Source organism: Coenobita brevimanus, chromosome 66, assembly GCF_032717465.1.
Source record: "Coenobita brevimanus isolate Jiangsu-jjx chromosome 66, ASM3271746v2, whole genome shotgun sequence".
In the NCBI taxonomy this organism is placed as follows: domain Eukaryota; kingdom Metazoa; phylum Arthropoda; class Malacostraca; order Decapoda; family Coenobitidae; genus Coenobita; species Coenobita brevimanus.
The window spans coordinates 22,862,227-22,877,114 of NC_137019.1; the positions used below are offsets into that span (position 1 = coordinate 22,862,227).

Here is a 14,888-nt window from a genome sequence, read left to right on the forward strand (position 1 = left end):
GGGAGATGTTTACAATGGGAGGTGTTACATAGAGCACTCGTTGAATTCATTACATCTCCCTTAAGCAGAATAACACATCGATTGGTTGCAGCCCGACTAAAAAAGATATATCATTGGTTTCAAGTGTTTAATTAATTCAGCCCGAAGACTTTATTAATTTGCGTTATTAATTCGTTTAATTCTTGACCGTCAGACAATTTTATTCCGCCTGGGAGAAACTTTTCTCACGGGAGGGGTCAGCTACAGCCTTCGTTATCGGCTTCTCTACCACAGTTTCTTCTCCAACCCTGAATGAAATCCTTTGGTGTGGTAGCAGCCTGTGTCAACGCCTGACACGTCATTGTAGGAAAGTAGTAACCAGTTCACTCCCTTGACTTAACTTTCATTATTGGTACATCTGTATAATTTTACCTAACAAGGAGAGATTTGTTTTATTTGAAGGGGTTAGATTCAGTACAATAAATCTTTCCTGAGTTTAATGCAATCGTGTGGAGGGAAGAAGCAAATATAGAAAATACGTCACGTGTTTGAGGGTGTTAAATACAGAATGATTCAAAAGTGTGGAAATGACGGGAGAAATAGAATGATTGTCACTCTGGGGATATCCCATAACATACCTCTTCGCACATGTTTCCATACTTCCTAATCACCCTGTAGTTATCAAGGAGGAGGCTGTGGCATGGTCCCTGTGGTGCCACGGGGGAGGTGTGGCCAAGTGTATTTAGGACCTCAGTTTATTCTTGCTGCCACCAGACCATTGTATTACACTTAGGACAGAGCTGTGGTAGTCGTGAGGGGGTTAATGAAGGCTGTGTCTAACCCCTGCAGTTTTGAAAATTCTTAGCTAAGTAAAGAATCACCATGTAATAAACCTCTTATGTTATTCAGGTTAAAATTATTAGTGCTGCAGCTTCATATACCATCATTATCATTATCATCATCATCATCATCATCATCATCATGATCATCAAAATCATCGTCATCGTCATCAGTATCCTGACGTCTTCCCACCAAGGACTGGGTAAAGAAGGGTACAGAAAGCAAGGGAAGAAAAAACACTATCTAATGCAAAGTAATAAGTGGTACGCCAAGTGAAATGGGCCACACACTCATGCATTCACCATTCAAGCCCTTGGAATCCTGGCTCCACTTCAAAGGCATGACCGCTAACACATTCTTTTATAAATACATCTTTATCGATGTGCTTCATACCACCTGTCACATAGAGGTAGTTCGTCGATCATCAGGTTAATAAGGGGTGCTGAGCCCTTGTGTTCTCCTCCTTACACAGTTCATCCAGCTAACAATTGATCTGTGTTATTGTTACTTTCAATACTTTTCCATAAACTTACTGATGTTCCATAAAATTACCCATGCTGTTGCCGCTGCATTCTACTGCATCAGGTTTCGCAGTCTCGAGAAATATGATAGGTAAGTACCCAAACTGGTGGCATGTGGAGGCAAACAGTAACTCGTCTATTGGCGCGTCATGAAAACAAGGACTGCTGTGTCTCAGGTTGCACACTGACTTTTTCTAGAGTATGATTTATGCAATACGTCTGTTAGTTTATTTTTTTTTACCTCCCCCAAGGAGGTTATGTTTTTACCGGTGTTGGATTGTTTGTTTGTCTGTTAGCAGGATTACTCAAAATATTACGAACGGATTTTGCTGAAATTATTTGAAGGTTCAAGGAACAATCCATTAGATTATGGTGGTGGTCCGCATCATCATCCGGATCCCGGAATTTTTTGTTTCTTCGTCCACACGATATCTCCAAAGGTTCTCAGTGAATTTCAATGAAATTTTCTGGAAAGGTGGGCCATGGGCCAGGAAAGAATTGATTAAATTTTGGGGCGATCCGGATCCTGATCCGGATCCTACAATGGCACTGGCGGATGGTATGCACTCTCTGATTGCTTTCTTGTGTACGTACCCGATATATATTTTCACTACTGATCCTCCAAGTTTGCTCTCTGAGTAGAACGACGTAGATTTGTATTCTGGTTGGCTTAGAAGATTTCCTAACATCACGTCCTTGACGATTTATTTTGCCTGCTGCATCATGGTATTTTCATTTCTGTCATGAATGCAAACATTATCCATACTGATATGACATTAACAATGCATAAAAGACAATTAAAGAATACTTATATACTGTATATACCCAGATGCCTTTATCCCTGAGTGGGTGGCCACAAATAAATCGCTTCCTTGTTACGCTATCCTCTGCCATCAGACTGCCCTCCCTCCATTTGACACCATCCTCATTCATAGATCTTCTTTCCACCCTCCACCTCATCATCGGTCTACCCTCTCCCCTTTACCCCTCCACTCCAGTCAGTGGAGTGTGCAAAACTGATCAGTAAGGGAAGGTGGCAGTGATGGTGCTAAGCCTCCCACAACACGGTAGTTAGGGTGTGTGGTGGTGGTGGTGGTGGTGTCGTGTATCACTCGTGTCCTCTGCCACAGGTGTCCAGTGTGTACCACGATGCCAGTATCGGCAACGCTGTCAACATATACGTGGTGAGGATCATACTACTCGAGGACCCGCAGTATGAGGTCAGTGCAGTTCTGGTGTTTGTAACTTGCTAATGTAATTAAGTAAAGCAAATTATTACATAGATGATTGCTTAAGATATTGGACTGATAAAGAAATATTTCTTTTATTGATCTGTATCATCTTAATGAGTTTTATTTTATGCATCACCAGAGAAGGCATCTTGTGTGTGTGTGTGTGTGTGTGTGTGTGTGTGTGTGTGTGTGTGTGTGTGTGTGTGTGTGTGTGTGTGTGTGTGTGTGCGCGTGCGTGCGTGCGTGTGTGTGTGTGTGTGTGTGTGTGTGTGTGTGTGTGTGTGTGTGTGTGTGTGTGTGTGTGTGCGTGCGTGCGTGCGTGCGTGCGTGCGTGCGTGCGTGCGTGTGTGTGTGTGTGTGTGTGTGTGTGTGTGTGTGTGTGTGGAGAGAGTAGGATGGGATTATTGAAAAACAGAAATCTTTATTACGATATATACTGAAGAAATGTCCACAGGATATTTTTTTAGCTTTGTATCCTCAAATTTAGTATCAGATACACTTAATGTAAGGAAGTGAAATAACTTCAGGGTGTTGTTATCGTGGACTTAGAGGTTATTTTCCATCAAGAAATTTATTTATTATATTACACGTTAATTTTCTCTTGCACGTGAAATGTTTTGTAACAAGAACATACTCATAGGCTGCACAAGGATTATGCGGGAGAATATTATCCCTTAAGTACGATGACGCAATTTTTTCAACATACTCATGCTCTTCCTTGAAAACCTTTCTCATGTCTAGAGACTATCCGGAATGGAGAGATTAAATATAACCTATGTTAACTCGTTTAGTCCTTTAGCATTAGAAGTCTTTCATAGCTTGAACAAAATCGCCTTGTGGTAGCAAACGTACAAAAACTCACGAAATTCAAGGGGTTGACGTGTCTTATGCAGAAATAGAAACAAATAAGTAAAATGTGCTATAAGCCTCCCAAACCCTACGCCCTGCCCATCACGTCCCCCGTCAGGAGGAGCTGGACATCAGCCACAACGCGGACGACACCCTGCGGAGCTTCTGCAACTGGCAACAGATGGTCAACCCCGGCAACGAGACGCACCCCTACCATCACGACGTGGCCGTCCTTATCACCAGGTGAGAAGTGGATGTGGATCCTCTTGAGGTTCCAGTGGCAGTTTGCCTTCATTCATTTTATTAAGTCCATGTCTGTACATTTCCTTACGGTTTCCGATGATAAGACACATTCCTACCATTATGGCATGGCTGTCCTCGTAACCAGGCAGTAGATTGTTGGCATTCATTTCTTAATTTCTTCACTACGAAGACTTTTAACACACACACACATAAACACACACAAACATATGTATATATATATATATATATATATATATATATATATATATATATATATATATATATATATATATATATATATCCATATAGTAATCTATATCTATCTATCAATCTATATAATTTTATATTACTTTGTTAAACTAAAGAGAAACTCAACGAACTGAATTGGTTTGGTATAGTCTTCATTACGTTCAGTACAAAACATCCTTCCTAAACTGAGTACTACCGTCTATTAATAGAAAACTTAAACAGATGAAATACATCCTCGGATTAAAGAGGTAAGTTCGGAAGTGTACATATATTTATATTTTTCTGGTTTTAAGACGCACAACTACCATCACGATGTGGCTGTTGTTATCTCAAGATGGTAGTGAATATAGAGTATGTTGGGTTTTAAGTTACACTTAATGCTCTTTCATTTCTAAAGCTCGTTATTATACATTCCTTTAACATTTTCTAGACATAAAATGCACTGTTACCATCACTATGTGTATGTTCTCATCTCCAGGTGAATGTGGAGTTGTTTGTGTTGGGTCTCAGTCTGTCATCTTTAACCTCGTAGTGTTTTCATGACGATGACTTCCTATTTTGTGTTACTCTGGTTCCGTCGGGCGAATTTTATTCAGCTTAGAAGACATCTCTCGTAGAGAAGAGAAAAAAATAATTTTCACTTTTTTCGATTTCGCTATGATTTTTTTTGTTTATCTTAAGCAAGCTTTATCCAGCTTAGTGATAATATCTTGAAGTTAATATAATCATTTAGCTTTCTTCATTAATTTCTAACTATGGGATGCACCCGAACCATCACATGGTGGCTGTCCTCGTCATCCAGCTTGCATAGTTTACCAGATATTCATTGATTTTCGATATTTGTATCTTTTGTTACTCACTGAAATGGTACATTTCTGTATATTTTGTGTTCATAAGATGCATCACTAAAGGTCATTTGCATTCCTATTTCTTTTTGTTTCTTATTTGGCTGTCTTGTTTCTTTTTCTCTAAATTCTCTCTCCTTTCTTCCTCTTTTTATTTTTCTTACACGCATCACTACCACCATGATGCGGCTGTCCTCATCACCACGGAGTTGTATAATGTTCAGATTTTCTCTAGACTTAGATATTGCATTTCCAGGCAGCCTCTTTGGAGACCATTACTTTTACTTCCTTGTCTCCATGTGTTATTCTTTTTCCCTTTCATTTTCGTCACGGCGTGGCCTTGTCACAAGGACGATTTCTTTTTTGCATACTTTTTACGATATACGTTGCATCATCATCCTGACTCATCGCTTGGACATTCCTTTTTCCTACATTTTCAATTATAATTATTGAGTCTACAAACAGAGGGTGTTACTATAGCATGTTGCCTTTTACGTCACCGTGAATTCTACCTATCACACTCGCCTTGGACCTCCAGCGAGAGGATGCAGGAACATAGCATACTGTACTTTGTGTAGTGCAACATCTAGACTTGCTTTTCTTTCACCTTTTTCCTTTTTTAATCGAGGATCTGTCTCAGTACCTTGAAATATGTCTAATGAGCTTTCAATATACGTGCTAAATTAACCTTTGAAGCACTTACTCTCGGAACATTGAACCATATGCAATTTCAGCATTTATGATCACCTGACGTCTTGATGACTGACCAAGCATAATCTTAGCTCCTAAAAACGTCTCTTAGCAACCAGACACACTCAGCAAGAAATAAATGCTGAACCACTTAACATTATAGCATCGCTAACCCTACATCCATCCGCAGCCTCTAACCACGTCCCCACCTTCCCGAACACATACAGGTACAACATCTGCAGCCAGGTGACGGACCGGTGCTCGACCTTGGGAGTGTCGGAGATCGCGGGGATGTGCCAGCCGCTACGCTCCTGCAACGTCAACGAGGACACGGGCCTTCAGATCGCATACACCATCGCACATGAACTCGGACACAAGTGAGTTTCCTAACACGTTCGACATTTTCACTCATGGGTTTACGATAATTTCCTGTCATAATTAAAGACTGTATGCTTATATAACGAGGTGGTTACTCGGTATGGGCAGCTGCATCCCACATTTCATAGTACAGTACAGTCAACAAAGACTTAGGGAGGACAAACACACAAACACGTTATCGTCAACAACTGGAAGCTTGCACTCAAGTTATTTATTTGATATTAAACATGCGGCTCTAAGGCTGACAATCATCATCATCATCATCATCATCATCATCATCCCACCCACTTTTGATTTCGGCCTTAAGTGAATTAACAGTGGTTCCAGGTTCATTTACGAACTTACACTAAGTGTTCTGTCCCAACTAAGATATGTATTTGCAGGAAGGAAAAAGATTAGGTTCCTGTACTAACAATTTCATGAAAACCATCAGTGAATTGAGAGAGAGGCTCGCAACTATTTGCATATCGTAAATGAGATTCATCATCATCATCATCATCATCATCTTCATCATCATCATCATCGTCATCATCATCATCATCAACATCATCATCATCATCATCATCATCATCATCATCATCATCATCATCATCCCAACCTTATAGCTTGGGTGAAGTATAATCCTGGAACAAACTGATGAATTCGGCCATAAGTGCGTTCAGCTCAGCAAATCCATTCACAAAAATATTTAGCAGCAATTCCCTGTCTACTTAAGATTTGTATCTTTGCATGTAAAGGAAGGACAAACGAACTATCAATCACCTGCCGTAAAAGACTTATTTCTGCAGGACGGTCAAGGAAAAAAGACACAGTAATTTCCCATGCTAGCCAAGTTCAGATGAGCCTGGGGCCACAGCAACAACAACAACAACCGCAATATTACCATTCCGTCTTGTCATCATGTGTTATAATTTTAGGGTTAGTGGCTTCGAAAATTTCCTGGTACCTTTTTCTTAGCAAAGTATTATACCTATTGCATTCTGATGTTCTTTTCTATATTTATATGTAATTTTAGTATTGACATGATCTGTCTCAGTTACATACAAAGGGATTTTGAAAAGTGCAATATGCTAAAAAAAATAGCGGAGGAAAAAGCACTACGATATCTTCGAATCCAACTAGTAATGCGGCACTTGCTTTCCTATTCCTTTTTAGTGCTAGGTGCTGGTTCTGTTAATACAGATGAACATGGGTCGCAGCAAATTCTCTTTCACAGTATATCTGACAACCATGTATAGATAAGTAGGTTTGTCTCTTGTTTTCTTTATATTCCTTTGTAATTTCTTCATAAATATTTTCCTTTCTTTTCATCAAATCCTTAACTCGTACATCCCACACCATCCCACACACCAGCTCCCTCTCCCCCCCCTTCCCCGATCACACCTCATCCCTCACTCCAACCTTCACAGCACCTCCTCATACTTCACCCTATTCCTTACATCTCACAGCCCATCTCTTAGTACACCTGGTTCCCTCGCCTCCTCTTTCCCATCTCCTATCTGCGTTCCCATCCCACATCCCATCACACACCTCTTTCAACTCAACTTCATGCAGCCCAACCCTCATTTCACACCCTCCTTCAGATAACCCCACCCTTCACCTACCACTCCAACGTACTTTCATCCTTCTCCCCCAAATCTCCACACTTTTCTCCACAGACACTTCCACTCTTCATCCATCACCCCACACACCCCAAGCCTCAACTATCCACCCACCCACACACCCTACCCTACAACCATTTTCTGTCATACTTTCTTCCAATTCCTCATACCTCCTTCCGTCATTCATCTCCTTTCCTTCTCTTTCCCTCACTCATCTCCTTTCCCTCTCTTTCCCTCACTTATCTCTTTTCACTTTCTTTCCCTCACTCAACTCATTTCCCTTTCTTTCCCTCACTCATCTCATTTCCCCTTCTTTCCCTCATCCGTCTCCTTCCCCCACCTATGTCCTTTCCTCATCTATCACACTCTCTTTCCTCTACCCAGCTTTCCTTCCCTCAGCTATCATCCCCTGCTTCACTTGTCTCTTTCTCTTACTTATCTCTTCTTGCCACACCCATCTCTTTCCCTCACCCATCTCTCCATCTCTGAACCATCTCTCCTTGTCTCATCTATCTTTCTCCTTGCCTCACCCACCTCTTTCCCTCACACATATCTCCTTGCCTCACCATTTCTTTTCCTCTCCCATCTCTGTTTCATCCATCCCTCTCTCTCCTTGCCTCACCCATGTCTCTGCCACAGTTTCGGCATGAATCACGACGGCCCCCAGAATGGCTGTGACGTACAGTTCGGGTCTCAGCACGTGATGTCTCCCCACCTCACCAACGATGCCGCTCCCCTCACCTGGTCCAACTGCAGCAGGCAGGAGATCACGAAATTCCTAGAGTAAGTACAGCATTCATCGACTGTCTCTAATAAGGTCCTTCCAGTGTCTATGATTGTATTTCGCTTGGTCTACCTCCTTTTAATGTCTCATCTGCGGCAGGAACACCACTAAGTTCCTCGAGTGTGTAGTCACCCTTTGGAGCACAGTATATTAACTCACTCTTTCATTGCCTTCCTTCAGCGACTCTTGGCATTGTTAAACAAAGCCAAGGGCGCGATTATAAAACACACCCAGTACCTTATAATTCCTAGCCCGAGGCGAGGCTTCTGTGGTCTGGTATATTTAACTCGTCTAGCACGATAACTTCTTTTTCACTATTTTCACTATTCCCAGACGACACCATCATGCTCAGAAGAGGGGTTTAACGTCCACGGGTTGGGGGAATTAAAGGCAAGACGATCAACCTAGAACATTTGATGACAATGCATGACCGAAAAATTTTACTTCTATGAGATGGAACTCACTGGAGTAGCAAGGGTGTCATTCCGACTGAGGCTCTCAAAGCACCAGACCACCTGGCGCCATGATCGTAACCCAAATATTTACCGTACTCCACTGGCGAGTAGTGGCTTGGCGGTTGCCGACTTTATCTTTTTCTGCCTTACTTTCTTAATGTAACTTAACACAGAGCTTATCTTGGGCTTTGAGGGAGCCGATGGAGCAGTAATATATTACCGAGTTCGCAACTGGAAAACTTCGTATTCATTTCTCGAGTGGGTCAGACTCTTCGACAGAGTTTATTCCCCTTTTGTCCTTGTTCAACCAGCAGACAGCAGTATAACTGGGGATTTGGATGTATATTTGATTGTTGTGCGTCGCGTCTTAGGAGAGGCTGGCCTTAGCAAAAATTATCTACCGTAATGACCCATCTTACAGTGAGTAAGCATTAATTCGAAGCCTCCTTTGCTTGTTCTTCCCTCCCCTCACAATATCTGGATTCTGGAACCGTATTCACAAACATTCTTGAGCATCGTTCGCGTTCGCGATTAAGATCCTAACTCATGCAGCTCCCAAGCCATTCATGACCAACTTACAGTTAATAATGACTTGAAAAAAAAGAAAGAACAAAATGATTACTTATCATATGCATCTGCTACGGAGACCTGTTTATCGTAAGAACAATTCATTAAGACAGTTTTTGTGCACGGTGTTTCATATATCTATGTATGTATCTATCTGTCTCTGTCTGACCGTCTGTCTGTCTACCTGTCTATCTATCTATCTAGTTTACTTATCTATCTATCTATCTATCTGTCTATCTATATACGGTATATAATATAATATAATGCTTCTCTTTCGCTCCTCTGGGCGATTTCTCGTGTGTTGCGGGGAGGTTTCAGTCAGTGTTACCAAGGTCTACCCTGCTTCATTATTCATATCCTACTCCCACCACCACAGCCATGCCCACACCAACAGACTGAGCCGTCCCAACAACACTTGACACCATCAGACGAGATTCTAGTGAAGCGGTATTCATAGACCACCATGTATAGTTTCCTGTTGTGCTGACAAGTGTTTTTGTGAAACAACGTGCAATACTTGCGTCTCTTATTCCTTGTCTATGTCATCTTTTCAGAAATTTGTTAATGACCTTCTTCCCACGCTCGTCTCCCCCACCCCTTTAAAAACAAGGATTTTGGTGGGCTTAGTTGTGTCGTGACGCCATTGTCATAGCAGTGTATCCTGTATAATTTCTCTTTTCTGTATTCCAGTATCGTCTTTTTTTTTTTTTGCTGGATTATGATATTTCAGGGTTTTCGGTTTGTGCTTTAGTTTCGAAATGGACTTTGAGGCAAAGGAGAATTAAAGTTTTTTTTTTTTTTCCTTTGCTTAACTATTAACTTTCAAGCCAGAATCCACCCGTAACTCACAAATACTTTCGTTAAACCTCCACGACTGAAGGAGCCAGATTCCTTTACCATATACTTGCCTCCAGATCCACTCATCTTTCCTCCAGTGTGATTAGGTCTTCAGTTTTCATTTTCCCACTGATTACTTTGTACCTCATGCCATTCACTGCCCACACCACACATGAGAGAGTTGTCGTCCCAGGTAAAACGGGGAAACTAGAGGAGTAGCAGAGAGAGAGAGAGAGAGAGAGAGAGAGTAAAACACACACACACACACACACACACACACACACACACACACACACACACACACACACACGACATCCTCAGCTTTCTAGACCAACTGACCAAGGAGCAAGACGAGTGGCGTGGTTGTGGCATGAGTATGGATGATGGCAGGGTGTGGGGTGTGGGTGCCCTGTGGTGGAGTGAGACAGGTTAGTGATGCCCTGACCACATCCACACCAGCCGCCACACGCAACCCTCGCACCAGAAATGCTCACGCTACCTCACACACTGTGTTTACAATCATATTAGTAATTAATCTTTATATATGAGTAAATAAGTAAATGAATAATATATATATATATGTACGTATGTATGTATATATACAGGTGTAATATGTGTTTCTCCAACGTGCACACACACACACACACAGATATATATATATATATATATATATATATATATATATATATATATATATATATATATACTCACAGTAATTATATCAGCCGTGGCTCAGTAGGTTAGAGCGCTCCGTTCTGGCCGAGAGGTCGGAGGTTCGAGTCCACCCAAGGGTCATTGGTAGACACCAGGAAGGGCATCCGGTCATAAAGTGCTACACGCTCCAAACCTAAGTCCTCTATCCAGGGGTAACGCCTTAGCCCTTATCGAAAAAAAGGGAACACGGCGTAAAAAAAAAAAAAAAAAAAATTGTGTGTGTGTGTGTGTTTGTGTGCTTGTGTATATGTATGTGTGTGCGTGTATGTGTGTTGGAGAAACATAATGAACATATGTATCTATGCTATATTATACGTAATATATTTTGGAGTCTCTGGTTGGCAGTGCGTGTGTTTGCTAGTCGCCTAGACCTTTGGTGAATCCAGGTCAGGGACTGATGTTTACGTGGTGCAGTAATGTGTCCATACATTATGTTGGCACCTTGGGAATATACAGACTCGCGCACCCTTCCACTGACGGTTAGTACAGCGGAACTAATGCTCACATTCATTTCTCAAACTACACCTTAATTCCTTCCTAGACCTGTACCCCTGCACACAGCACATGTGGAAATAAGAGAAACCTGGGTCTTATAGGAACCAGTTGCCCTTCAGCACCCCTATTCACAATTTTAAATGTGCAGAGTGTGGTAGAGCTGCCTACCCTAGTTATGCATATGCAAACTGGTCGCTACAGCCCATTTACTCATGTGTATTATGTACTACTACTACTACTACTACTAACAATAATAAAGCAGTGATAAACAGGGAAGTGAGCATGGAAGTAAAAAAGTCGCTGCATGACAGTATTGTGATACCCACTCTCACGTGTGGAAGTGAAACTTGGACCTTGTTGGAGGAACACAAGTCAAGAGTGAGAGCAGTAGAAATGAGTTATTTGAGTGGAGCATGTGGAGTTCCATGGAGAGACAGACAGACAAATAAGGAAGTGAAGCAGCGTTGTAGTGTGGATGTGGATGTGATAAAAAGCGTTATGAGAAATACACTGAGGTGGTTTGGCCATATGGAGAGGATGGAGAGCGAGAGACTGACGAGGAAAGTGTACAGTATGTGAGTGGGGTGGAGGGGGGGAGAGGGAGAAGGAGGCCAAGGATGAGATGGAGAGATGGAGTGGATAGGTATAATGAGAGAGAGGTATGAGAGTTGGGAGCAGGGCAGTGGAATGGCTGGGGACAGGGCGACATGGAGGCGATCTGTGTGTGGCCACCCCTTACGGGATTAAGGCGTTTGGCAATATATAGATGATAATAATAATAACAATAATGATAACAACCACAACAATAAAAATATTGATGATAATGGCAGTAATAATAATTAAAAATAAAAGGTAGAGAGGTGGCCTGCAGTCCTAACGGACCCAGGTTCAAATCCCCGCTGGGGCAGGGAACAGTTTAAGGATTTGAATTTCATTATAATCGGGCTTTACTGATCTACAAAAAAACCCGCCGACATGTCGTAAAAATACCCCCGCTAATACCAATACAGCAGTCCTGTATGAGACAGCCCTAGCATGTATTCAATATGGTCGGTGAGTGTTAGTGCCGAAGTGGTGACATTTAGAGGTGTATGATATGTAGGAGGACTTCTGGGCCTTGATAACAGGCTGTGAAGCCTATGCCCAGAGTCGGACACATATATATATATATATACCCCCACTCCTGAACTCATACCAGAAAAGACTAGTATTCCATTTTTCATAATAGTACAGTGACTCAGTGAATGAGTGAACCGCTGAGAGGCACACTTTATTGACTGCACTTCTTGGTGCGGCAAAAAGCAATAAATAACACGTAAAAGAACAGTAAGATGTAATAGGCAAAGTTAATCGGTATGAAATAAAGCGCTAGGAAGCCTCTCAGCCAGGCGGGATTGCAGTCCAAGGAAGGAAATAAAATGACCAAACCTTGCTTAATGTAGCCTAAGCAACCCACACACGAATACCCTGCAGCATGAACCAATTGAACCATCCTATCCCTGGCCTATGACAAATCTACGGTCACTTCGAAAGGCTGGGGAAATGCACATACGTGGATCAAACATGACAGAGAAGATCATGGTTGGTGAAATATGCCTGGCGTGACCTTGGCGTCGGAGGTTAGCGCAAGTTACGTCAAGTTGCTAAATGTAGCGTTTGCGTGCCGGGGTGTCGAGTGCTTGAGGCGACCTGCTGAGGCCTCATAAATTACTGTGCTTGTGCTTTGCTGTTGTTGTTTGTAGCAGTTTGTGGTTGTGGGTGTTTGTGAGTGTGGGTGGTTATAGAGGTTTGTGAGTGTGGGTGGTTATACATGTTTGTGGGTGCTTGCTGATGTGGGTATTTGTGGTCGTGATTGTGGGTGTGAATGTGTGTGTTTGCGGGTATTTATGGATGAGGATAAATGTGTTGGTGAGTGTGGGTGATTGTGGTTGTAGATGTTTATGGATGTGAACGCGCGCGTGCGTGTGTGTGGGGGGTGAGGGGGGTGTTTGGGACGTGAATTTTAGTGAATGCAGATGTTTGTGGATGTGAATGTATGTGAGTACTTAGAAGTTGCCTATGTGTGTGCGTGTGTGTGCATGTGTGTGTACGTGTGTGTATATATTTATGTGTGTGTGTGTGTGTGTGTGTGTGTGTGTGTGTGTGTGTGTGTGTTTTGACTCCTTCAGTTAGAGAACGTGTTTTTTTTTTTATGTAATTTTAGATTACATTTGTGCTAACTCCACACGATGTTATTCAGCTTACTCGTGCAAGAGAAGTTCCAAGGTGAAATATTGGTTGTTGTTAATATCGGTCTACGGGTATGGTTGTTTGAGGTGTTGGTTCATTGAGAGAGATTGATTTGTGAGTGCCTGTGAGTGCAAGGGGTGTGGGTGGGTGTGAATGCTTGCGTGTGTGTTTGGGTATTTGGGTCCGGATGTGTGTGAGTACTTGTATTTGACTTGGGTTTTTGGTGTGTGTGTGTGTGTGTGTGTGTGTGTGTGTGTGTGTGTGTGTGTGTGTGTGGCTATAGGAGAGTGGCTGTGTGTGTGTTTGTAGTTGCTTGAGCTGTGACTGCTTATGAGTGTTTGTTAATGAGTTACTTCATTCATGAGTGCCAGAGAGTTAGCAGAGATTGCAAGAGAATGATTGACCTGACTTCATATATCCTAACCTAACCTAACCCAACTCAACCCACTCTAGAGCACCGTACCGTACCGTCCCGTACCCTACCTTACCCTACCCTACCCCAAAAGTACTGTAACCTTATCTACCCTATCCTACCCTACCCTGCCCTCACGTAAACCAACCTTCGCTACCATACCCTACCTTATTCTATTTTTAACGTAAAGTATCGTGACGTAGCCTGGTTTAAACCCAACCCAGATGAAGCCAAACCTAGTCTTGAAATCCTAACCTAACCCAGCTTAGGCCAAATGAGAGGGACGTACTGAATGAGCCTTGTGTGGCTGAGGGTGCCTGCGTAGTCAGTGGTTCTGGCGTGGGTTGCCTGTAAAAGAAAGATGCTGTTGAGGATAAAGGCGAATATTTTTTCTGGTGGTTCTAGGTCGTGATTGCCGAGTTAAGTGCGCTTGTGTGTTATTTTAGTGGCTGTTTGTTGACTTATGGCTCCAGGTTATAGGATACATGTGATTCTGAGTGCTCTCTTACGGTCTGGGTGGCCACGACGACGAGTGTGTGTGTGTGTGTGTGTGTGTGTGTGTGTGTTGAGAGGGTTGTCATATTCTAAGCCCATTAGTATGAACGCGCCTTTTTTAGCTCATTTTTGCTTCCGTCGTTCGATTTATTCAGTTTAGGGTGACCTCTAGGATTGAGGAAGTCACCAACAGTCCCCATTAACTCTTTGAATCAGGCGACGCACACTGCGGTACTGGTTTATTGTTGCTACCTCCAGACGATTTAGTTCATTGTAGGGAAGATCGTTTGCGCTGATGGGGTTGGTGAAAGCTGTATCTAACTCCCTAGTGCAGAAAGTCTCTTCTAAATTAAATAAAAAGTGTCTGAGGTGCCAAGAATTAAATAAAGAATACGTCATCTGACTGAAACGATTAAGGACCTCGATACAAAGACGTGTTACTCTTGCCACCGTCAGATGCTTTGCTTCTACTG

The 14,888-nt window shown here is 42.4% G+C and overlaps 1 protein-coding gene across 1 annotated transcript in view; it reads left to right on the forward strand.

Annotated features, from left to right (window-relative positions):
* LOC145405310 (A disintegrin and metalloproteinase with thrombospondin motifs 6-like) overlaps positions 1-14,888 on the forward strand; it is a 278,205-nt gene that overhangs the window by 150,164 nt on the left and 113,153 nt on the right. Inside the window, exons 6-9 of the mRNA XM_080276730.1 lie at positions 2,471-2,560; positions 3,540-3,664; positions 5,676-5,825; positions 8,067-8,210. Of these exons, the coding sequence (XP_080132856.1) occupies positions 2,471-2,560; positions 3,540-3,664; positions 5,676-5,825; positions 8,067-8,210 (509 nt within the window). The remainder of the gene's footprint in view (positions 1-2,470; positions 2,561-3,539; positions 3,665-5,675; positions 5,826-8,066; positions 8,211-14,888) is intronic.